Source organism: Microcaecilia unicolor, chromosome 4 (genome assembly GCF_901765095.1).
Source record: "Microcaecilia unicolor chromosome 4, aMicUni1.1, whole genome shotgun sequence".
NCBI lineage: Eukaryota > Metazoa > Chordata > Amphibia > Gymnophiona > Siphonopidae > Microcaecilia > Microcaecilia unicolor.
Genome location: NC_044034.1, coordinates 61,748,009 through 61,774,109, shown reverse-complemented (window position 1 = coordinate 61,774,109; position 26,101 = coordinate 61,748,009). Strand labels below are relative to the sequence as shown.

At 46.1% G+C, this 26,101-nt stretch overlaps 1 protein-coding gene across 1 annotated transcript in view; it reads right to left on the bottom strand.

The window, feature by feature from the left end:
• RNF17 (ring finger protein 17) overlaps nt 1-26,101 on the bottom strand; it is a 785,154-nt gene that overhangs the window by 420,819 nt on the left and 338,234 nt on the right. Inside the window, 1 exon segment of the mRNA XM_030200280.1 lies at nt 15,183-15,324. Coding sequence (XP_030056140.1) covers nt 15,183-15,324 — 142 coding nt within the window.

Below are 26,101 nucleotides of genomic sequence, written 5' to 3'. Positions count from 1 at the left end.
GACCGTTTTTCCCGAATGGCTCATTTCGTTCCCTTGCCAGGACTTCCTTCGGCGGTCGCATTAGCCCAACTCTTCATTCAACACATTTTTCGACTTCATGGGCTGCCTCTTCGGATTATTAGTGACCGGGGTCCTCAATTCACCTCGCGTTTTTGGAGGGCCTTGTGTACAGCATTGGGGGTGAAGACCCATTTCTCATCAGCTTACCATCCCCAAACCAATGGCATGGTCGAGAGGACGAACCAAACGTTAAAAGGATTCCTACGAGCATTTGTCAACAAACGCCAAGATAACTGGGTCTCCCTACTTCCTTGGGCCGAGTTTGCATTTAACCACAGTGTCCACTCGGCCTCGGGAGACTCTCCATTCTTCTTGGTGTATGGACGACATCCTCGACTTCCAGCACCTTTCCCGTCTGGATCTCCGACCCCCATGGTTAATGTAACTCTGGCAGATCTGCAAAGAGTCTGGGAAATGGCCCGAGAACAACTGCAGAGGGCAGCCACCAAATACAAGGTCTTCACAGATCGGCATCGGAGAACCGCTCCCGTCTTGCAACCAGGGCAGAAGGTATGGTTAAGCACGAAATATCTCCGACTTCGGGTGCCCTCTCGGAGATTGGGACCTCGGTATATTGGACCGTTTGCAATCCAATCCCGAATTAGAGCTGTGACATATCGGTTGCGATTGCCTAGTACCCTGCGGGTGCATAACGCCTTCCATATTTCCTTATTGAAAAGTTTTCGAGGATCTCGATGGCACCCCCAGCGGCAGGAGACCGAGGATCTTGAAGCAGATCCCGATCCAGAGTATGAGGTGGAGGATGTTCTGGACTCAAAGAAGCGGCGGGGAAGGCTATATTACTTATTGTCTTGGAAGAATTTTGGCCCCGAAGACAACTCCTGGGAGCCCACGGCGAATGTACATGCTCCGGAGTTGGTCAAAGCCTTCCACGCCCGGTATCCTTCCAAACCCGGGCCCGGGGGAAAGGGGGCATCCGGGGAGGATACTGTCCCGTTTCGGGTCTTTACCTGTGCTCCCGCTGCGGGGAGCGATGATCGGGCTCCAGTGCGGCAGGGACAAGCCGCCGACGGAGTCAGCGCCTCTGCGGGTCAGCCCGAGGCAGGCGACCCGCGGGAGCGAACGCTGACCTCAGGGAAGGGAAGGCGCCGGCCAAGATGGCGGCGCCGGCGTCGTCGTCTCCCCGGCCAGAGCTAACCCACGAGCAAGTCCCGCCCCATCGCGCCGGATTGGCGCATGGAAGGAGGAACTCCGCCTGCGAGGCAGGTCCACCAATCCAGGCCCTCCTTGCCTGTCAGGGCTGGAGGGATTGGCTCCTCTCCAGGGAGGGGATGGACTGGCGGGGGATTTAAACCCCGGAACAAGAAGGGCTCAGCGCTTCCGTTTCTACTGTCAGGAGCCGACACAGTGCAGTGCGGAGCGTTGACCTTCAGAGACTGTGTCCTCTTCAAGCTAGCCGTCCTTGCTAGCCACCTTCAGAGACTGTGTTCCTCTTCAAGCTAGCCGTCCTTGCTAGCCACCTTCAGAGACTGTGTTCCTCTTCAAGCTAGCCGTCCTTGCTAGCCACCTTCAGAGACTGTGTTCCTCTTCAAGCTAGCCGTCCTTGCTAGCCACCTTCAGAGACTGTGTTCCTCTTCAAGCTAGCCGTCCTTGCTAGCCACCTTCAGAGACTGTGTTCCTCTTCAAGCTAGCCGTCCTTGCCAGCCACCTTCAGAGACTGTGTTCCTCTTCAAGCTAGCCGTCCTTGCTAGCCACCTTCAGAGACTGTGTTCCTCTTCAAGCTAGCCGTCCTTGCTAGCCATCCTCAATCCTTGAGTTCTTCTTCCAGCTAGCCGCCCTTGCTAGCCACCTTCAGTAACTGTGTCCCTTTTTCAGTGCAAGCCGTCCTTGCTAGCTGCCCTTTAGAGACTGAGTTGCTGACTACCAGCCAGGCCGGCCGTCACCCCGCGGTTCCAGCAGTCCTGCTGGCTGCCTGCAGCTGAGGGCTCAACCCTCGGTGAACGGCGGTCGCCGCGGGTGAAGATTCGGGGTGCGCGGCGGTCCTCGGAGGTCTTACCGGGCCTCAGGGAACCTAAGGGCTCACCAATAACCGCAACAGGACAGCAACGGCTCAGCCACGCAGGGAAAATCCAAGATGGAAGTGGTTCCCGCTGAAATCAGAACCGCCGCTGAAACACCTGCCTGAGGAGCCCACTCAGCCCCAACAGCACTCACAGCAGAAACCTCCGCTGTTAACTCCAGAGGAGCGGAGCATGGCGGCTTCGACTCCCCAGAGATGGCACTGAGCTCCCGGTGCTTCTACACCCCGATGTGAGCAGGAACGGCAGCGGAGCAACTTTCTAACTGACATCACTGCGGGGGATGGGAAATGATAAGACACAAAAAGGAGCCTTCCCCAGTACAGCTCCCCTGCACTAGCAAACTCCACTCTCCCAGACAGCTCAGAAAACAAGAAAAAGAAAGGAGCCGGTTTAAAACAGCTTTTTTTCTTTTTTTTTTTAAACTTTACTTAAGCCCCGCTGCTGCCAGCTGAAGTGGCTCTCAGGGCTCCTGCCCGAACACAAGAGTCAAGGCACAAGGCTGTCTACTCAGGAGAGCAGAGCAAGGGGAGAGAATTGCAATACCGGATTACTACTACTACTACTACATTTCTAAAGCGCTACTAGACGTACGCAGCGCTGTACACTTGAACACGAAGAGACAGTCCCTACTCGACAGAGCTTACAATCTAATTAGGACAGACAAACAGGACAAACAAGAGATAAGCCAATATTAAAGTGAGGATGATAAAATAAGGGTTCTGAAGTGAATAAGGGTTAGGAGTTAAAAGCAGCATCAAAAAGGTGGGCTTTTAGATTAGATTTGAAGACGGCCAGAGATGGAGCTTGACGTACCGGCTCAGGAAGTCTATTCCAGGCATATGGTGCAGCAAGATAAAAGGAACGGAGTCTGGAGTTAGCAGTGGAAGAGAAGGGTGCAGATAAGAGATTTACCCAGTGAACGGAGTTCCCGGGGAGGAATGTAGGGAGAGATGAGAGTGGAGAGGTACTGAGGAGCTGCAGAGTGAATGCACTTATAGGCCAATAAGAGGAGTTTGAACTGTATGCGGAAACGGATAGGAAGCAAGTGAAGTGACTTGAGGAGAGGGCTAATATGAGCATAAGGACACTGGCGGAATATTAGTTGTGCAGCAGAATTTTGAAGAGATTGAAGAGGAGAGAGATGGCTAAATGGGAGACCTGTGAGAAGAAAGTTGCAATAGTCTAAGCGAAAGGTGATAAGAGTGTGGATGAGGGTTCTGGTAGTGTGCTCAGAAAGGAAAGGGCGAATTTTGGTGATATTATAAAGAAAGAAATGACAGGTTTTAGCAGTCTGCTCAATATGTGCAGATGAGAGGGAGGAGTCGACGATAACCCCAAGGTTACGAGCTGATGAGACAGGAAGGATGAGAGTGTTATCCACAGAACTAGAGAATAGGGGAGGAGGAGAGGTTGGTTTAGGGGGAAGATAAGAAGCTCAGTCTTGGTCATGTTTAGTTTCAGATGGCGCAGAGACATCCAGGCAGCAATGTCAGACAGGCAGGCTGATACTTTGGCCTGGATTTCGGCTGAGATTTCTGGTGTGGAGAGGTAGATCTAGGAGTCATCAGCTTAAAGATGATACTGAAAACCATGGGATGAGATCAGAGTACCAAGGGAAGAAGTATAGATGGAGAAAAGAAGAGGTCCCAGGACAGACCCCTGAGGTACACCAACTGACAGTGGGATAGAAGTAGAGGAGGATCCACTAGAGTATCCACTAAAGGTACGCAGGGAGAGATAAGAAGAAAACCAGGAAAGAACAGAGCCCTGAAATCCAAGTGGGGATGCGTATAAAGGGAGTGGGCTGTGATCAACAGTGTCAAAAGCAACAGATAGATCGAGAAGGATGAAGATAGAATAGATACCTTTGGATCTGGCCAGGAACAGATCCATTGGAGACTTTAGCAAGCGCTGTTTCAGTTGAATGAAGGGGGTGAAAGCCAGATTGAAGTGGATCAAGAATAGCTTGAGATGAAAAAGTCAAGGCAACGGCGGTGAATAGCACATTCAAGTATCTTGGATAGGAAATAGAGGAGGGAGATGGGGGCGATAGTTGAATGGACAGGTAGGGTCCAATGAAGGTTTTTTTTTTAAGGTGTGGTGTGACTATGGAATGTTTGAAGGCATCAGGAACAGTCGCAGTGGAAAGTGACAGATTGAGGATATGACAGATAAAAAGGATTACAGTAGGAGAGATAGTGTTAAGTAGATGGGTGGGAATAGGATCAGAGGAACAGGTAAGTTAGTTTCGAGGAGGAAATAAGATGTGTAGTTTCCTTTTCAGTGATTTCAGAAAAGGAGGCAGGGGTTGGAGGGTTGAGAGAATGGACTAAGGGAAGGAGAGGTGGAGGTGACTTGGTTGAGAATTCAAGTTTAATTTTGTGAACCTTATCATGAAAGAACTCAGTCAGAGTCTGGGGGGAAGTGAAGGGGGAGTTGGAGGTGAAGGCACTTTGAGGAGAGAGTTCAGTGTGGCAAAGAGACATCGAAGGTTTGAGCCAAGAGAATTTGTCAACAGGATGTAATAGTCCTGTTTGGCAAGTAAAAGAGCAGACTGGAAGGAGGTCAGCAAGAATCTGAAATGTATTAAGTCAGCATGGGCACGGGATTTCAGCCAAAGGCGTTCGGCAGAGCAAGCACAGGAACTTAGGTAGCGGATTCTAGAGGTCAGCCAAGGCTGGGGTTTGGTATGTTTTTAACGGGGAATGGGAGGAGCGAGAGTATCCAGAGCAGAGGAGAGAATAGCATTATAGGAAGACACAGCCTTGTTGACAGACTTGGATAACATAGTGGTAGAGAAGAGATTTGAAACATTGGAGGACAGAGTGGAAGAACCAATGGCCTGAAGATTCCTAAATGTATTGGTTAAGATTGGACGGGACTGGGGAGAAGGGTGAAAGTTATCAGATGATGGTCAGAGAGAGGAAGAGTTGAGGCACAGAGTGAGCAGTCTGAGAAGAGAATAAGATCAAGACAGTGGACCAAGTAGTAGCCCGACACCACCTCCCTGGCCATCCTGGCGAGAAGTATGGGAGAAAAGTTAACCTCCATGGCATAGGGCCGCGACTGAAGCAGAGTCTTCAGGGTAAAGGGTAAAGAGAGTACGAGAGATAAAGAGGTCATGGATGTAGGAAAGTTTGTTACAGAGAGCGGGCATTCCACAGAGCGCAAGAGAAAGGCAGGGAAGAAGAGGAATAGAAATTAGATTGGAGATATCACAGTGTGACCTGCACAAATAGTACTTTGAGAATTTGATAGGTATTTATGAAATTTTGGGGTGACTTGTGTGCACAAAGTTTTATGTGTGTAATTGTTCAGTTTAATACATTTTCAATTTGTATACTATTTGTTAAAATTTTTTTTATTATTTTGAACTTTATATGTAAGTTGTTTGATACATATGGTGATGTCGCACCGGCAACAAGTACCACCGGTAAAGGTAATTTTAGTACAGTTTTCTTGAATGTTTACTGCAGGAAAAGTTGTTAACAGATGCAGCTTTCATAGCTGTCCAGTCCACATCATCATAGTGTAGCACCCCCTAGGTTTCAGTAATGCTTTGTTTCTCTGAAATAGCTGAGTGAGCTGTTGGTCACAGTATAGGAGTAGGATAGTTTCCCCTTAAGCAAAGCACACGTCTAACCTTGGTACCACTGAAGCTAAAATCAACCAGAACTGATTTGCAGTGACCTCCAAACAAGTGACAAGCAGTTAAGAGGCTTCTGCAGGCTTCATAAGATAACAAGGTCTTTAAAAAATTGTTCATACACTTTAGAAATTTACATCGAACAGCGTTAAAGTGAGCTAAAAACACTTGCCTAGACTGCAATATCAATTTTAAAGGAAAATTACTCTTGTAGATAAAATTTCAACCCTGACATCAGGATAGTACTATTTATATATTGTATTTTAATCTGTTTTCCAATTTAGGATGTATGTCTAACTAATATTCTTTTCTTTATAGACCCAGTAAATACTTCAATAAGTATTCAACAACTTTTCTCTAACAATAGTCTTTTAAAATAACTTGCTCTAACCAGTGTGTGTCTTTTGGCAGGGACTATCCAGCTGCAGGCCATTCAGTAAATAGTAATCCCACTACTCTTGCCCCAGTGTCCGCCAAATGTTGGTGTCTGTAAATTAAAACAAAAAAAATCCCTACGTGTTGACACTGAAATTAAAAAAAAAAAAAAATCTTCACCGGTTCCAGAGATTTCTTGCGATGGGTAAAATGGGTCTCAGCAGCTAGACCAGACTCCGGATCTATTCCTTGGTGAAGCTTTTCTGGACAGGTTCTCAGGACCTACTATCCTTCTCAACAAAATAAGGAGCAAGACCTGTGCAACTAAGTCAGTACCTTCTGGGGCGGTAAGGCCATGTATGCTAACTATTTGAGAAATCAAAAAATAATTGTTAGTCTCTTCAAGGAGGTTAGCTTGAGAACAGGAGACGATATGAGGCTATCTAGCCCATTATATGGGTTGAAGCCAGTAGGCGTAGTTTGCTGGCAGTAGGCAAGTCACAAGTACACCAAAACAATAGCAAACGCTATTGAAAGCAACAGTAAAAGATTAGAAATAATGGACTGCCTATGCGTGGTCCATCTATAAAAAGTCAAAAGTTGTTCTAGTTGGATAGGCAATGCCTTAAGTAGAGGACAAAAGTTCTATACAATGCAGTAATATATGGCTAAATTTCTGTGAGACTATCCTGGTTACTGTTGAGTATCTTAACTGCTGTTGTCTTGGGAAGCACAGTGCTATAAAGATTAGAAGTTAAATTAAAAACTCTCCTTTCATTGGGGCACATGGAATCGCATCGTCACCTCATCTCTTTTGTATCAATGGATTATTCTGTTTTGAACATGTTTCAGAGACAAGTGGTTTTCATAAGTCAAAATAATAAAACATTTTTTTCATGCAGATCTCTCATTTATTTAACCATAACTAAATGGGCTATAAGCCTCTAAAGCAGTCCATCGGTTTTCTTTTATTTTGTCTTTGTGATGACTTATACTGTGCCAAAACTGGAAATACAGTGAGTCATAATAATAGAATTGAGTAACATCCAAAGCTTATTAACATAATTGTTAATAACAATTAACAAGACCCTAAAATAAAACATTAGAGACTCAGACCCAGAGAACACCTATGTGTAGCGCTGTGGTACTGTACTACCATAAGCAATTGATTGTACATAAACTTGGAGAAAAATAAATAAAAGTATTTGATTGCATATATATAATTCGGAGTCTCAGATATAGCAGTACTTTTGTACAGCAATGTTCTGTACTCCCAGTGAGATATCACTGATCTGCTAATTGTACATGGTAAGAAATAAGGTATCTAATAAAACTCCTAACTGATGCAGCCTTGGGTGATTTATTTTTTCCTAGGTATTGGTGGGTGAACCACCATTTGGGAGGGATAAATTGACCCTACAAAATACATTATTCTGTTATTATACTTCTTCCGTGGACATCTGTATGAGGCACATGCCAGCATGTTAGAAAATATAAGTGAGACTAAATAAAAATGCTACCAACAATAAAGAATGACAACATGGATGCAGCAGCTCATAGGTTTGTTTGCTTGCTTTGTTTTGATGATGAACGACGGCTGCACAGAAAAGGGGAAATACAGATTAACCTAAGTGGCTTCACTTTTTTGGAGTTATGCCGTCTCCTGTTCTCAATCTAACCTTCTTAATCCCTGTTCTAAATTCCCAAAAACCTAATAAGGTCAACTGATGCACTCTGAGCAGCAGGGGTGTAGCCAGACTTCGACATGGGAGGGGGCCAGAGTCCAAGGTTGGGGGGGGGGGGGGGGGCACATTTTGGGCCGCGCCCCCCCCCCCCCCCACTCCGCTGCCGCTGTACATCTTGGCTGGCGGAAGTCCTCAACCCCCGTCAGCTGAAGACTTCATCCAGAGTTGGTCTCCAGCGCCACCACATTGCCTGCCCTGCTGTCTATTCCTCTCATGTCGGCATGCTCCTTTTAGAGAAACTGAGCATGCCCGACATAATGGGGACGATACAGCAGGGCAGGCAATGCGGCAGCGCTACCTGAGACCAGCGCTGGACTAAGTCAGCTCTGATGGGCAGATAATCAAAAGCTCTGTGCTGTTCCAAACCCTCCTGACGCTTTGGGGGGGGGGGGGGATGGTCAGATCGGGGATCCTGCTGCATTGGGGGGGAAATGGGGGCCTGCTAGCATTCCTCCCCAATGGTCTACAAACCCTAACACCAGCTCTGAGCTGGCGTTAGGGTTTGCTGCAGCCAGCAAGCCCGCGTTGGTTGCTGATCATTGGGGATAAATAGGTTTACCATGCATTTGCATGCTACTTGCGCTAAGAGCCCTGTTTTGCATGCATTTGCATGCTAGTTGCATTCAGAGCCCGTGGCGCTAACAGCCTCTAGCTTCTGCGTTGGCTTCTGATCATCGGCTCCTGAATTAGATTGTAAGCTCTTTGAGCAGGGACTGTCTTTCTTCTATGCTTGTGCAGCGCTGCGTACGCCTTGTAGCGCTATAGAAATGCTAAATAGTAGTAGTAATTACTTTAGCTCCTATGCAGCACTGAGCATTCTGAAGCTGCTTTCAGCTCTGAATTACTTTAGCTCATACGCAGCTCTGAACACTCTAAAGCCATTTTTAGCTCTGAACTTCTCTTCCTTAAGAAATTCAGGATAATAAATGAAACTATCACAGTGTTTTTTAAGTTACACTTCCCCAGAAGCAGTTTAACAAGCTCGTCTTAAAACAGTCTCATTAAATCCCAGCTTCCCTTTGTACAGACACATGGAACAACATTTCCAAATAATGCCTTTGTTTAAACCCAGAATGGATTTTCTCTAAATTCTTAAGCATCTTAGACCTCTCTCACCAAGTGAAGCAAACTTCTAATTTCTAACGATTCTCTCACTCATACAAAAAAACAAATATCCTCTCCCTACCAAATAGGGTCAAGTTCCCTTAACGTCCAGAGCAGTGTTGTCAGATGACAAAAATTGTTCCAACCCAAAAGTAGCCCAATATTAATAAGGTCAACATGAATATTGCTATTGTAAACATCCTCAGCATAAGCATCCTCCTCTTCAGCATAAGCAGCGGCAGCCTCCTCCTCCTCAGCATCAGCAGCGGCAGCCTCCTCCTCCTCAGCATCAGCAGCAGCCTCCTCCTTCTCCTCAGCATAAGCAGCAGCCTCCTCCTCCTTCTCAGCATAAGCAGCAGCCTCCTGCTTCTCCTCCTCAGCATAAGCAGCAGCAGCAGCAGCCTCCTGCTTCTCCTCCTCAGCATAAGCAGCAGCAGCAGCAGCCTCCTCCTTCTCCTCCTCAGCATAAGCAGCAGCAGCAGCCTCCTTCTCAAAATAAGCATCAGAATCCTCCTCAGCATAAGCAGCAGCAGCACCATCATCATCCTCCTCCTCAGCAAAAGCAGCTAGCATCTTTCTCAGCATAAGCAGTATCATCACCCTAAGGATAAGCATCATCATCCTTAGCTAGAAACTCTGAATGTTGAGCACCCGATTCTCATAACATACCATCTTCCTCCTCAGCATAAGCAGCATCTTCAGCATAAGCAGAATGTCGTAAACAACTAGATAGCTAGAAACTCTGAATGTTGAGCACCCGATTCTCAAACATGACTATTCTACTGGCCCTTTACCAGGAGAAAAAAAAATCTCTGCTAGGGTGTCCCTATTACCAGCCCCTCCAAATGACACACTGATTTCCATTTATAACAAATCACTACTCTACCTATAAAAAGTTATTCCGTTATTATACTTCCTCTGTGTACATCCATATGCTGCACAAGCTGGCATGTTTGAAATTAAAAGTGAGATTAAATAAAAACGCTACTAATAAAGGACAACGTGGATGCAGTAGCTCATAGGTTGATTTGTTTTAAGTGTATGAAGAACGACTGAGCAGGGAAGGGAAACAGAGACCAACCAAACTAGCTTCAACATTTCGCCCTCATCCCTTCTCCTTCCTTGCTCTAGCCCTGGATGGGTGCCGGTGTGCCCCCCAAACACACCTCAGTACGTCCTGGTGGTCTAGTGGGGCAGGAAAGATCCCCACTCTTCCCTAACACCAAAGCGGAAGGGGATCCTCCACAAGTACGGGACCTTGGTACAATAAGCCCATCTGTGAGGTGTCAACGGAGGAGCGATTTGAGGTCCACAAACCAAGGGCATATGAGCCAGTCCGAAGCTACAAGAATGTCCTTCCCACCAGAGGCCATGGAGGAAACACGAAAAGGAGGCCATCTAATGGCCAAGGATGTACTACTGCATCCATTCCTAGGCAGTCTCTCCCTAAAGCAGTTATAGATCTGTGGACTTACGCACTGAGTTTGGATGCCATGAGGTACAGAACTGGAAGGTCCCACCATGTGTAAATGAGGAGAAATGCAGTCTGACAGTTGACATTCACCCAGGTGCAGAGACACTCTGCTGAGGAAATCCGTTTACGAGTTCAGTGAACCCACTACACGAGATGATGAAATCGGTATGTTCAATTCTGCCCACTGAAAAACGGAGATGCGTCCCCTGGCCTACAGTTACACTCTTTGTTCTTCCTTGTCTGTTGATGAAAGACACGGTTGTGACACTGTCCGAGAGCACACTCACCGGCCTCCTGCAAAGATGAGGTGCAATGGCTAGTAGAGCTATCCGTCTGGACTGATCCTTGGAACGTAATGGAAGTATATTTATGAAAATGTATTTCCCGCCAAAGTTCACAGTAAGTTTCAATCATTTACAAATTAAATATAATCAAAACAACTTCGCACACAAATAGATTACAATAAATCTCAATCCCATATATCATAATGTGGAAAAGATACTAAATGTTGACAATAGCAGCATATTTCAAGAAGATAAATATGTCTGCCTGAACAAATATGTTTTCAGGGCTTTCCAAATAAATTTACAGTCCCTGCACACTGCACAAAGGAATTGAGTAAAGCATTCCACAAGAACAGAACATAGCAAACAAATGCCCATATCCTAGTTATATGATACCTACCGTTAGACAACGATAACATACAGTTGAAGACAGGACAAGATGGCGCTGTGAGAGGACGCACGTCTGGGAGCTCCTGATTTTCTCAGCGGACATACCTGGGACGCAGCACTCTTCCCCGTTGATATTATGGGGAAGAGGAAGGGCAAGACCGGGGCTTCAGCCTCCTCTGACCCCGCGAAACCGGCTACCCAGCAAAAGACGCTGGAACAGTTCGGAGTCCAGGCGTTGAAGCTGCAGACGCCAACGCTGACGGGACCCGATGCTGGCCAGACGGACCGAAGCATTGAGGCGGCTTCGCTAAGCCCGCCTCAGATTACAGCTCCTCCTCGACCCGGAAGCAGTTCGATGACCCTTCCGAAATGGTGAGATCTTGAGCTGCAGAAGGGGGCCCTGCCGCTACCTCAACCCCAGAACGGAACACTGCTGGTAGTATAAGGGCTGAAAGCCTGATATCTCCCCTGATTCTGGAGGCTGCTCCTGAGAGAAATCGAGTGGAAATAAGACCAGCTGTTATAACGATGGAGACACTGTGGGACACTATCCAGGGAATTAACCCTAACCCAGGTAACAAACTCCATTAAAACAGAATATCTAGACTTAAAGCAAGAACAAAGTGTCCTATCCAGGAGATTACAAGAAAATGAGAGGAAAATTGAGACACTAGGAGAAGAGACACAAAAACTGCAGAACTTAACAGGAGTAATGGTTAAAGAAAGGGAAATTCTAGCTAGGAAGCTAGAATTTCTTGATAACCGAGGAAGGAGAAATAATTTAAGATTTCTAAATTTCCCAAAGTCTCCACTGATTCCAGCAATAGACATGTTAAAAAAGTACTTTGGTGAAATTCTGGGAGTTCCGGTAGAGGGTTTTCCACCAATTACCAGAGCTCAATATATCTCAGGAATCAGAACTCCCTCCCAAGGCTCTCAACCTGGACTTAACCTTACAGAATTTCTGGAAAGTTCTCTAGAGGTGATAACTCACCGTACCACTCTCCTTGTGACCTTTGCACTGGAGCCGGATAGGAATAACATTTTTCATTTATATTTTAAACATATGGAAGCATTATTCCTGGGGGCCAAGATACAAGTTTTTCCTGAAATGAATAAAGAAACACAGAAAAGAGGGCGAGAGTTTCTGGCGCTAAAGCCACAAATACTCGCATTAGGTGGATCTTTTGTACTGAAATATTTGTGTAGATGTTTTGTTTCTTTAAATGATGTTAACTATGTGTTTTTCTTGACCTTGAGAAATTGCAGGCATGGGTGGTTGCCAAAGAGGAGAGTGGTGGTATTGGATCTACCTGAATCATCACACGGTTTGATATGCTAGTAATATCAGCTAGTTGGTTTATGTGTCTTTTCCTCTCAATTAATTATTAAGAAAATAATTCCTTAGCTTAATTCCTAGTATCTTGTCTGACTTATTGTGGTCAAAGTAAGAAGAACTATTACCTAATTGTGTTAGAGTTTTGGAGATATCCTGTAATATCATTTTCTAACATTCTTTGTATGTATATACATGGTTTGTATTATTTGAAAATTATAAATAAAAAATAAAAAAAAAACGATAACATACAGTTGAAATTTGAGCTGATGGAGTGGAAGACTGGCCACATGGGCCATCAAAAGAACCCACATGCACTCCAGAGACAGATTATCCTAAACCTTAGAGACCAGCATAAGAACTTCATATCGCATAGGGATATTCAATAGGCAATCATATGTTGCTGCATCAAAATAGGGGTAATGTGATCTGTGACTGGGACATACTGTGATAGGCATAGGACATGCCCTGCAATGAAGAAGACACCAAAGGGAGTTTTCCCAGTGAAAGGCTGGTGTAATGACCAGAAAGGGATCACTAGAGGGAGCTCCATCTTACAGATGACAGCCAAAAGCTAGAAGGCTGGAGGGAAATGGTCTGCTCTTGTAGGATTAACAGTAGGAGGGCCCATCACAGAAGATGGCATTTCCCGTTTAACTACAAAAATCAGTTATCATCCAAAATTGGTTGCAAGAGATGCTGAACTCATTTTATAAAATGACCTACAAACTATCACATTAATATGGGATCTCATTTTTAACTACATGTCCAAAACCACCCTCAGATAACACAGTGTAACACCTATGTGAAAGAGGCAGAGAAATAAGGAACGTATCCAGAGGTTAAAAAAAGTATTTCTACCTTCTGATAATTCAAGGCCAACTCATGAGTAGCCAGGCAGGAGGTAACATCCCTATAACAAAAGGTAGCAGAAGCATCTTTTAGGTTTTCTCCTGTTTTGAGCCAAAATGACAAAACATAAGATCTCACTGCTATTTTCCATGCCGTTTCAAATGAATACACTTACCTAATATGTGGAATTCTTGCATTCACCCACTCAAGTAATAAGATTGTGATTCCCAAAGGCTAACTAAAAATGAATTTAATATATTTATTGCATTTGTACCCCACATTTTCCCACCTATTTGCATGCTCAATGTGGCTTACATAGTACCGTCAAAGGCATTTGCCCAATCGGTGGATAACAAATACAAAGTTGTATAGTGATCGTATGAGGAATAAGTGGAGGGTCGGAAAGGATGAAGATTGCGTGACGTCCTGTTCGATCATAGTGATGGTGTGTTGGTAGGTGAAGAGGGTTACGTGGGGTCGTTGGGGTAGGCCTTTTTGAAGAGGTAGGTTTTTAGTGATTTCCTGAAGTTCAAGTTGTCGTGACTGGTTTTCACAGCTTTTGGGAGCCCATTCCATAGTTGTGCACTTATGTAGGAGAAGCCGACTGCATAAGTTGTTTTGTATTTCAGTCCTTTGAAATTTGTGTTGTGTAGGTTTAGGTAGGATCTTGACGATCTGACTGTTTCTTATTGGTAAGTCTATAAGGTCTGTCATGTATCCTGGGACTACGCCGTACATGATTTTGTGGACTAAGGTGCAGATTTTGAAGATGATCCGTTCTTTCGGAGCCAATGCAACTTTTCTCGAAGCGTGTTTTGCTGAATATCAGCCTGGCTGCTGTATTTTGGGCGGTCTGGAGTTTTTTTATGAGTTCTTTGCAGCCCGCGTAGATTCCGTTGGAATACTCTGCATGGCTTAGGACCATTTAGGTATCAAAAAGTTGCTCTTGGGAAGAAAGGTTTTAATCGTTTGAGCTTCCACATTGAATAGAACATTTTCTTTGTTACAGAGTTTACTTGGCTCTCGAGGATAAGGTTGCAATCGAGTGTGACACCGAGTATTTTCAAACTGTCTGAGGTAGAGAGGGTATATGTCCTGGAGTATTTATGGTTGTGGGTTGGTATTTGTTATATGGAGAGGAGAGGATAAGGCAATGTGTTTTTTCGGTGTCCAGTTTCAGTTGGAATGAGTTTGTCCAGGAGTCCATGATGTTTAGACCATCGTTGATTTTGTTGGTTATTTCTGTCAGATCATGTCTAAAGGGGATGTATATTGTAACATCATCTGTGTAAATGAATGGGTTAAGGCCTTGGTTGGATAAGGACTGTGCCAGTGGAATCATCATCATGTTGAAGAGTATTGGTGATAATGGTGATCCTTGAGGTACTCCGCAGACTGCTTTCCATGGTGGTGATATGTTTGACTGATTTTACTTGATAAGTTCTGGTGGTTAGAAAGCCTTTGATCCAGTTAAGTACGTTTCCTTCAATCCCGAGTGTGAAAGGGTCCATGCTGCCCCCAATCCCCCACAAAGAAAGCCACCTACAATTTTATTGACCTTTATTTGCACAAGCAATGAATTTTAAATACATGAAAACTTATGTACATAAGTTCTCTCAAACTAGTTAAAGAGTTACAGTGATCATGAGAAGGCTGAGAACTGCTGGACTAGTATCCAAGATGCAGATGGTAATTAAAAAAATATTCTAAGCCTGAGATCCTTTGGAAAAAAAATTATATCCCCTATTTTTACAGCTATAAATAGAGAGGAAACAGAAATTTACAACAAATTGCTAAAGAACTAATAAACTGCTCTCTACACCAGTCAGTCATCCTGTCCCACAACCAAAGCAGTATAACAGTAAAATACTTACCAACTGAATACAGAAATCAGAAGGACTATTCACATGAGAAACAACAATACCAACTTCCTTCATGAGCTGTGGTAAAACAGGTGGACAGTACTGCAACATTATTTCACTATCAGTATGATTAACAGGAAGTTGAGAACGAAACCTAGGAAAAAGAGTTAAAATAACATCTTAATTTGAGGCACACATTGTAGTAAAGCTGCTTACCTTAACTGGTGTTGTCCATGAACAGCATGCAAAAGTCATGTGGATGTCATCTTACAGTGCCAAAACACATTCAAACTGTACTAGAAAGGCTACAAATGGGTATGGATTCCGAGACCCTCTCAGTCTGGTAATAGATACTTTTTAGTGTTTTAATTATTTTTAACTCCATAGACAGGAGGAGGATTTATTTTCCTGCTGGCCATGGAGGAAAAACAGGTAAAGGTAAATAAATATTTCTTTTACTATGACTGCTCAAAGTACAGCTATTGAATTTCTGGATCTCCTGATAAATAAAGAAGGAGATAGACTGTACACATCTCTTTACCGAAAATCAGTAAGCAGGAATACACTACTACAATTCGGTAGTTTTCATCCTTTTCATTTGAAATATAATCTTCCAATTAGTCAATTTTTGAGGGCCAGAAGGGTGTGTTCCACGCTAGCGGATTTTAAGAAGTAAGCAATTGAATTGAAAAAGATTTCTAGCAAGGGGATACCCTAGATCTGCTATAAAGAAAGCATATACTAGAGCAAGGTTCGCCCAAAGATCACTCTTATTACAGGAAACTGAAAACATAGAAGGAAATTGTTTGACACGTGTTCTGCCTTTCACCAATGTAAGCCAGAAAATAGTGCAAGTTGTTAAGAACCATTGGCATGTTCTTCAACTTAAACCATGTTTTTCAGATCTACCTCATGTCTTTTAACATTGGGAGAACGTTTGAGTAAGAAGAGGTTTGCAGATAGTGATGCTATGAATACTACTGGAGGCTGTCAAACTATTTGCGGACACTGTCAATGGTGTTCATTAGCTATTGTAGGTGAAATTTGGTCAGTACCGGGTAGAGATAGGACCTTGAGAAGTTTATCTGATACCAACTGCGAGAGTAGTAATGTGGTACACGCTATTACATGCCCCTGTGGTTTAATCCATATTGGAAGGAGTGCTCGTACTATTAAAATACGTCTGAACGAGCACAAGTCTAGGATTCAAATCCAAAATATACAAGCTCTGCTACTGAATCACTGGCTACAAAAACAACACAAAGTGGAAAATATGAGATGGAGGATTGTTGACTGTATAGGTAATCGGGAGGAAGGTGAGTCAGTAAAAAAAACTTTTGAATTATAGGGAGCAATTTAATCTCTTTATGCTACAGTCACGCCAAAGGGTTTGAATGCAGAGATCAAATGGGCTTCTTTGATTTGATATTATGTCCTTCCTACCACAGACAGCGGTGCATGATGGATCTATTGCTGCCGGTGGAACGCCATGGGGGGCGGGGTTATAAACGTCATTTAACAGCTGATATGTAATTGATCCAAAAAAACGCTAGCGCCATCTTGGCTGATGATTAACTTTTGCTGAGCTGGCGCTGAGAAGACTACAGGATGAGTCGGATAAATTTATATATCTAAAGTAGAGCATTTTCTGGGCTTGGGTTTACTGCCGCAGTCTGGGGAAACTAGTAACCTTTTGGTTTATGTATTACAGAGGAATGTCCTTGAGACAGCCCATGTTTGGGTGAAACGTGCATGCCGGGCAGTTGATCCCCTGGGTCCGACAAATAAAACAAGCTTGAAAAAGATAAGTTACAACTTTTGCTAATTGTAAGAGGAGGCTATATATAAAGAACCGGTGAATATGTTGATGTTTTATATATAGCTAAAGACTGAAATTGTTAGCGATTAACATCACTGAGGTTCTGGGGAAATCTATATGATATGATCTGAAGATATAAAGTTCTAAAGTTTTGACTGGGTGTGATAAGAAGTTTGATTATTTGTTAAACTGAATCATGACTGGATATCAGGAATTTGCAGTTTGATAGTTGTGAGGATCCAGCTTAAAAACTATAGATTTGCCTCAATACGCAGTCTAATTTCTATCAACATTTCTTCATCTGTGTCTGCTCTGTCCTGGTAGATGGCAGTACAGCCCTACCAACTCTTTCCCTTCACACATGGGATTTTGTATTCCAAATGATGCCACACTGCTATCTGCATCAAGTAGAATATTTATTTTGTTCGACACCAACATATCGTGCAAACCTCCCCCCCCCTCCAATTGGATCCTATCACTGCAATATCATTTGTACCCCAACAGTTTCCCATACATTGTCCTCCTTCCACCAGGTCTCTGAGATGACCATTATATTTTTAGTGCTATATACTCCAATTCTCCCATCTTATTTTTTAGGCTTCTAGCATTTGTATATAGACACTTCAAATTCTGTTTTCTACTAGCATCTAAAAGCTGTTTTGACATTGACAGGGATAATTTGCATCCTTTACTTTGTTCTCCCATTAAAACCTCCATTATTGAAGCTTTTCTATTGGGATTCCCTAAAGATTGTTTCAACAGTAACCTTTGAGGATACTCCACATTGAACCACATGCTACTGGGCGACTGTTGCCTTTTCCCCTTGTGAAGAAACAGTGTGTTTTAAGCCTGTAAAATGCATTGGATATCTGCCTGTTTTAATTATGTCTGAAGTAGTTTTTCTCCTATCTGGCCAGCAGGTGGTGTCACTTTGCTGTAAAGCTGTTATAGGGACTGAATGTTCTTTTTCTTTAACACAAGCAGGAAGCAAGCAGCAATATACTTTCAATTGACTGGGCTCCGATTGGCCCAGGAGCTCACTTCCTTTAGAGTGTACTGATTTTGACTTCAGTCCTAGCCAGGTGGAAAGAGACAGATCTCCTTGCTGAGGCTTAATTATATGTCCTGATCTTTCCAGGTACTGTTTAGAGGCAGTATATAGATGTTCCGTTAGTGTTACAATTGATCCATATTTCAGTTACCTGTTATTGTTTGCCAACTGCACATTTTTGTCCACTGTTCTGAGAATAAACACAATTCTTTGTTCTGCCTGTCTGGTTTGTGTGTTGGGCTTGCAAGTGCTTTCTGAGAACTGTGGGACCACTGGGAGAGTGGTTCCAGTAACCTAGAAATCACTGGGGATAATTGGAGAGTGGGGGACTCACCCAGAGGTGGTTATGACCCAGTCAGTGTGGAGGGTGCTAGTGTACAGTACAAGTGGAAGGAGAAGCCGGATTTCAGCTGTGCTGGGGACAGACCCTCGAAGTGGCCACGGGGTAATTCCAGCTGGCGGCTAGGTGTTTCATCACACTCCTCATTTTAGTTTAAAAGCTGCTCTCTCCCCCCTTTCAAAATTTGAGTACCATCCCACTTAAGGCTGAGCCCATCCTTTCAGAACAGGTTCCCCCCCCCCCCCCCCCCCGAATGTGTGCCCAGGTCCTAACAAATCTAAATCCCTCATCCCTCCACCATTGTCTTAACCACAAATTTAAGACTGTGGAGCTTTGCCTGCCTCTTGTGTCATGCATGTGGAAGTGTTGCAGGAATTGAGATAGGAATTTGTGATACTTCAGGAGTCAGACAGCACACACCAGTATGAGAGAGAAATCTTCTTTATTTGCCAGCAAACAAAGCAGGACATCAGTTCTAGCTCTCTTCTCTTCTCTTAGCTCTTTGTGTCTTTCTCTCAGCTCTCTGTGTCTTTCTCTCAGCTCTCTGTGTCTTTCTCTCAGCTCTCTTCTTATGCTGTCTTCTCCTTCTTCTGTCTGTTCCTTCTGTCCTTCTCTTTCTTCTGAGCTCCTTCTGACGTAAACTGCTTCTGCTCCCACTTAAATAGGGTCCTAAGCCCTCCTCCTAGCCTAGCCCCCTTTACTCCCAATTGGTTAAGAAACTGATTGGCTACCTTGCCTCAACCAATCATTACTTTTGAAATATCAGTTACATAGGTTCCAGACATCCTAAACTGACCTGTGACCTGGGGCCCCTCATGCCAGACATTTGGTCTCCAGTCTCTTACATTTCTCATTATGATTGATGTCTCATCTATAGCTTAAACTGGATTCCCTTAGAGACTAAGAGGCCCCATCTAACATTGGTTATTCTCATATTCCTAATCAGCTTCATACTACCTACTAACTAAACTCTGGCATTCATTAAAGAGGTCAAAAGTCAGTCTTACTTAATAGCATACATATCAGGCTATTACTTTCAAGATCATTTCTACATTTTACCTATAATTAATCAAGGAGAAGAGAGCTGACTAGCCCTGACCTCGTTCACCTTTCAGCTTCCTTCACAAAACTAGCTAAGACCACAGAAAACTCAAAACATATGTTGGCCTCTCCACAACAGACAAAGAGTAACATTAGATTTAAAAAGGTATTCTACATTTAACTACACAGAGTAAACATATTCTAAAATAAGCATTCTTATAAGACATATCTAAACATCAGGAATATCTAGAATTATTTAGAATCCAACTATTTCCTTATAACAAAATCTACATATCAAGAACTTCTGAAATAGTATTTCAGCCTTTTAAACTTCAGCATGTCTGGCTCATTCCTTTGTTCATTCATAATAGTTTACAGCTGTGCCAGCATTTAGCAATCCATCCCTCACAAGGGTCTTTCTGACCTTTCTGACCCAGCCCGGCAAGACTTTCAAATAATATGAACCATCTGGCATTCCTTTGCTCTGCTTGCAAGGTAAAAAGCTGATTTTGAAATAGGAATTCAAACACCACTTTTAAACCCCAGATTTTAACAGTTAATATCACTTCTTATATATATAATTTCTTTGTCCACTGCCTCAGAAGCATTTCAAAAAATGCTACCCTAGAGGATCTGGATTTCAGCTTTCTACCTAAGAGCCTAAGGGGCCCTTTTACAAAGCAGCCATAAGCCCAACGTGGGCTTACAGCTCGTTCTTTCAGGACTACCACAAGCCCAATGCGGCCATCGGTGGTAGTCCCACCCAGAGCACGTGCAGTTTCCAAGGGAAAAAGAAAACCACCGGAAATGGTATGAGTGGCGATAACCCGGCGGTAATCGGACATTGCCACACACTAACCGGTTAGTGCAGGAGTCCTTATTGCCACATGAATGGATGACGGTAAGGGCTCCCTGCCACATGGCCATTCGGTAAGAACTCTCCTACCTCATGACCATGTTTGCTGAGGGCTTTTTTACCTGCTGCAGTAAAAGGGGCCCTAGTGTACGGAGAAAAACAGCCCCCGCCGCCAGCGCAGGGCCCTTTTTCTCACAGCTTGGTAAAAGGACCACTACATTTGACTTCCAGAACCTCCCTCCCACAATGCCGTAGCGGACAGATTAAATGAATTCTTTGATTTGGTCTTCACCAAGGAAGATTTGGGTGGGAAACTGGTGCCAGAAATGGTATTCAATGCTGACGAGTCGGAGAAACTTAATGAATTCTCTGTAAACCTGGAGGATGTAATGGGGCAGTTCTACAAACTGAAGAGTAGCAAATCTCCTGGACCGGATGGTATTCATCCCAAAGTACTGATAGAATTGAAAAATGAACTTACGGAGCTATAGTTAGTAATATGTAATTTATACTTAAAATTGAGCGTGGTACCGGAAGATTGGAGGGTGGCCAATGTAACACCGATTTTTAAAAAAGGTTCCAGAGGAGATCCGGGAAATTATAGACCGCTGAGTCTGACATCTGTGCCAGGCAAAATGGTAGAGACTATTATAAAGAACAAAATTACAGAGCATATTCAAAAGCATGGATTAATGAGACAAAGTCAACATGGATTGTAATCCGTTGGGTTGGTCGTGAGCCCTTGGGCCCTGGCCGAGGCCAGCAGGGCGCCGACCTAGGCCAAGGGGAGACCGACCCACCACCACACACCCCAGCTACACAATAACCCTAAGCTACCCCCCCCCCCCCCGCAGTACCTCAGGAAGAAGGGAAATAGGCAAACAGGCCGGCCTCGCGGACGACCCGGAAACCACGCACACAGAGCCACTCGTACGGGCCTCATGGCCGAACAGGAACCCAGACACACACAGGAGGTGGTGAAAGAAAGCGAATGATACATACCTGTAGCAGGTGTTCTCCGAGGACAGCAGGCTGATTGTTCTCACGACTGGGTTGACATCCACAGCAGCCCCCACCAACCGGAACAAAACTTCGCGGGCAGTCCCGCACGCAGGGCACGCCCACCACGCATGCGCGACCGTTCCCGCTCAGTTGAATGACAAGCAAAGGAATGAGGAAAAAACGCAACTCCAAAGGGGAGGGAGGGAGGGTAGTAGGTGAGAACAATCAGCCTGCTGTCCTCGGAGAACACCTGCAACAGGTATGTATCATTCGCTTTCTCCAAGGACAACCAGGCTGCTTGTTCTCACGAATGGGGTATCCCTAGCTCTCAGGCTCACTCAAAACAAGAACCCAGGTCAATTGAACCTCGCAAAGGGCAAGGGCATAACAGAAATTGACCTACGAAGAACAACTAACAGAGTGCAGCCTGACCAGAATAAATTCGGGTCCTGGAGGGTGGAGTTGGAGTCAAACCCCAAACAGATTCTGCAGCACCGACTGCCCGAACCGACTGTCGCGTCAGGTATCCTGCTAGAGGCAGTAATGTGATGTGAATGTGTGGACAGATGACCACGTCGCAGCCTTGCAAATCTCTTCAATAGTGGCTGACTTCAAGTGGGCCACTGACACTACCATGGCTCTAACACTATGAGCCGTGACATGACCCTCAAGAGCCAGCCCAGCCTGGGCGTAAGTTAAGGAAATGCAATCTGCTAGCCAATTGGAGATGGTGCGTTTCCCGACAGCGACCCCTTTCCTATTGGGGTCGAAAGAAACAAACAATTGGGCGGACTGTCTGTGGGGCTGTGTCCGCTCCAGATAGAAGGCCAACGCTCGCTTGCAGTCCAATGTGTGCAACTGACGTTCAGCAGGGCGGGTATGTGGTCTGGGAAAAAATGTTGGCAAGACAACTGACTGGTTAAGATGGAACTCCGACACCACCTTTGGCAGGAACTTAGGGTGAGTGCGGAGTACTACTCTGTTATGATTAAATTTGGTATACGGAGCATGAGCTACCAGGGCTTGCAGCTCACTGACTCTGCGAGCTGAAGTAACTGCCATCAAGAAAATGACCTTCCAGGTCAAGTACTTCAGATGGCAGGAATTCAGTGGCTCAAACGGAGGTTTCATCAGCTGGGTGAGGACATTGAGATCCCATGACACTGCAGGAGGCTTGACAGGGGGTCTTGACAAAAGCAAGCCTCATAAATCGAACGACTAAAGACTCTCCAGAGATGGCTTTACCCTCTACACGATGATGATAAGCACTAATCGCACTAAGATGATTCCTTACTGAGTTGGTCTTGAGACCAGACTCTGATAAGTGCAGAAGGTATTCAAGCAGGTTCTCTGCAGGGCAAGAACGAGGTTCTAGGGCCTTACTCTCAAACCAGACGACAAACCTCCTCCACTTGAAAAAGTAACTCTTCTTAGTGGAATCCCTTCTAGAGGCAAGCAAGACCCAGGAGACACCCTCAGACAAAATCAACGAAGCAAAATCTACGCCCTCAACATCCAGGCCGTGAGAGCCAGAGACTGAACGTTGGGGTGCAGAAGCGCTCCGTCGTTCTGCGAAATGAGGGTCGGAAAACACTCCAATCTCCACGGTTCTTCGGAGGACAACTCCAGAAGTAGAGGGAACCAGATCTGACGGGGCAAAAAAGGCGCTATCAGAATCATGGTGCCGTGGTCTTGCTTGAGCTTCAGTAAGGTCTTCCCCACCAAAGGTATGGGAGGATAAGCATACAGGAGGCCGGTCCCCCAATGGAGGAGAAAGGCATCTGATGGTAGTCTGCCGTGTGCCTGTAGTCTGGAACAGAACAGAGGCAGCTTGTGGTTGGTCTGAGAGGCGAAAAGGTCCACCGAGGGAGTGCCCCACTCTCGGAAGATCTTGCGTACCACTCTGGAATGGAGCGACCACTCGTGCGGTTGCATGACTCTGCTCAGTCTGTCGGCCAGACTGTTGTTTACACCTGCCAGGTATGTGGCTTGGAGAAGCATGCCGAACTGGCAGGCCCAACGCCTTCCTGACACAGGGGGCGAGATCCGGTGCCCCCCTGCTTGTTGATGTAATACATTGCAACCTGATTGTCTGTCCGAATTTGGATAATTTGATAGGACAGCCGATCTCTGAAGGCCTTCAGTGCGTTCCACACCGCTCGGAGCTCCAGGAGGTTGATCTGAAGATCTTGTTCCTGGAGGGACCACAGTCCTTGGGTGTGAAGCCCAACGACATGAGCTCCCCATCCCAGGCAAAATGCATCAGTCGTCAGCACTTTCGTGGGCTGCGGAATTTGGAATGGACGTCCCAGAGTCAAATTGGTCCGAAGTGTCCACCAGTGCAGCGAATTGCGACAACTGGGGGACAGGCGGATGACATCTTCTAGATTCCCGTTGGCTTGGCACCACCGGGAAGCTAGGGTCCATTGAGCAGATCTCATGTGAAGACGAGCCATGGGAGTCACATGAACCGTGGAGGCCATATGACCCAGGAGTCTCAATATCTGCCGAGCTGTGACCTGCTGAGACGCTCTGGCCTGGGAAGCGAGGGACAGGAGGTTGTGGGCCCTCGCTTCGGGAAGAAAGGTCTGAGCCATCCGTGAATTCAGCAGAGATCCTATGAATTCCAGAGATTGGACTGGCTGGAGATGAGACTTTGGGTAATTTATCACAAACCCCAGCAGCTCCAGGAGGTGAATAGTGCACTGCATGGACCAGAGAGCCCCTGCCTCTGAGGTGTTCTTGACCAGCCAATCGTCAAGATACGGGAACACATGCACTCCCAGCTTGCGTAGATACGCCGCAACCACCACGAGACACTTCGTGAACACCCGTGGTGCAGAGGCAAGCCCAAAGGACAGCACACAATACTGAAAGTGCCGTATCCCCAGACGGAATCGGAGATACTGTCTGTGAGCTGGCAGTATCGGAATGTGAGTATAAGCGTCCTTTAAATCCAGGGAACATAGCCAATCGTCTTTCTGAATCATTGGTAGAAGGGTGCCCAAGGAAAGCATCCTGAACTTTTCTTTGACCAGGTATTTGTTCAGGCTTCTCAGGTCTAGGATGGGACGCATCCCCCCTGTTTTCTTTTCCACAAGGAAGTACCTGGAATAGAATCCCTGCCCTTCCTGCCTGGGTGGTACGGGCTCAACCGCATTGGCGCTGAGAAGGGCGGACAGTTCCTCTGCAAGTACCTGCTTGTGATGGGAGCTGAAGGATTGGGCTCCCGGCGGGCAATTTGGTGGAGTGGAGGCCAAATTCAGGGTGTATCCTCACCGGACTATTTGGAGAACCCAATGGTCGGAGGTTATCAGAGGCCACCTTTGGTGAAAAGCTTTCAACCTCCCCCCGAATGGCAGGCCATCCGGTACGGACACTTTGATGGTGGCTATGTTCCCATGGATCCAGTTAAAAGCCCGTCCCCGGCTTTTGCTGTGGAGGCGCCGGGGGCTGCTTAGGCACACGCTGTTGACGGGAACGAGCGCAATGGGACTGTCCCTGTGCCTGAGGAGGCCTTAGGGCCGGCTGGGAGTACCTACTCTTGTTGTAGGCGTAGGGCGCAGCCTGCCTGGCCTGGGAAAAACATCCACCTGTAGAGGTGGAAGCTGAAGGTGCCCGGTGGGAGAGCTTGTCGAGAGCGGTTTCCCGCTGGTGCAGTTGGTCCACCAACTGCTCGACCTTCTCACCAAAAATGTTATCCCCCCGGCAAGGGACATCCACCAGTCTTTTCTGGGTGCGGTTGTCCAGGTCAGAGGCACGCAACCAGGAGAGTCTGCGCATCACTATACCTTGGGCTGCAGCTCGAGATGCCACATCACAGGTGTCATAGATACCCCTGGACAGGAACTTTCTGCACGCCTTCACCTGCCTGTCCACCTCCTGAAAGGGCCTGGACTGCTCCGGAGGGAGCTTGTCGACCAGGTCCGCCAGTTGCTTCACATTGTTCCGCATGTGAATGCTCGTGTAGAGCTGGTATGACTGGATGCGGGTGACGAGCATGGAAGATTGGTAGGCCTTCCTCCCAAATGAGTCCAGAGTGCGAGACTCCCGCCCCAGGGGCGCCGAAGCAGTATCCCTCGAACTCCGTGCCCTCTTGAGAGCAGAGTCCACGACCGCCGAGTCATGAGGCAATTGGGGCCGCATCAACTCTGGGTCAGAGTGGATCCTGTATTGGGACTCTGCTTTCTTGGGGATGGTGGGGTTAGATAAGGGCTTCAGCCAGTTCCGAAGCAGTGTCTCTTTGAGGACATTGTGCAACGGCACCGTGGAAGACTCTCTAGGTGGTGATGGACAGTCGAGGACTTCGAGCATCTCAGCCCTCAGCTCATCCACAGAGACCACGGGGAAGGGAATGCAAATAGACATGTCCCTGACGAAGGAGGCAAAGGAGAGGCTCTCAGGGGGCGAGAGCTTCCTCTCCGGTGAAGGAGTGGGGTCGGAGGGAAGGCCTTCAGACTCCTCTGAGGAGAAATATCTGGGGTCCTCCTCTTCCCCCTACGAGGCCTCTTCCTCAGTGTCGGACATGAGCTCTTGCAGCTCAGACCTGAACCAGGCCCGTCTCGACTGCAAGGAACCATGTCCTCAATGATGGCGTCGAGCGGTGGACTCCCGTGCCGGCGGGGATGAAGCTCCCTCCATCGACGTCGATTCCACCTGCGTGGCGGTTGACACCGGTGCCGCAAGCGGCGTCGGTGTCGGAGGCCTTGGCATCGGGCTACAGCACACTGGCGCCTCCATCAACGGCGCTGGGGCGCAGGCACCCCCGGTGCTGGCAAAGTCTGACGCATCAGCCCTTCCAGAATCCCTGGAAGGATGGCTC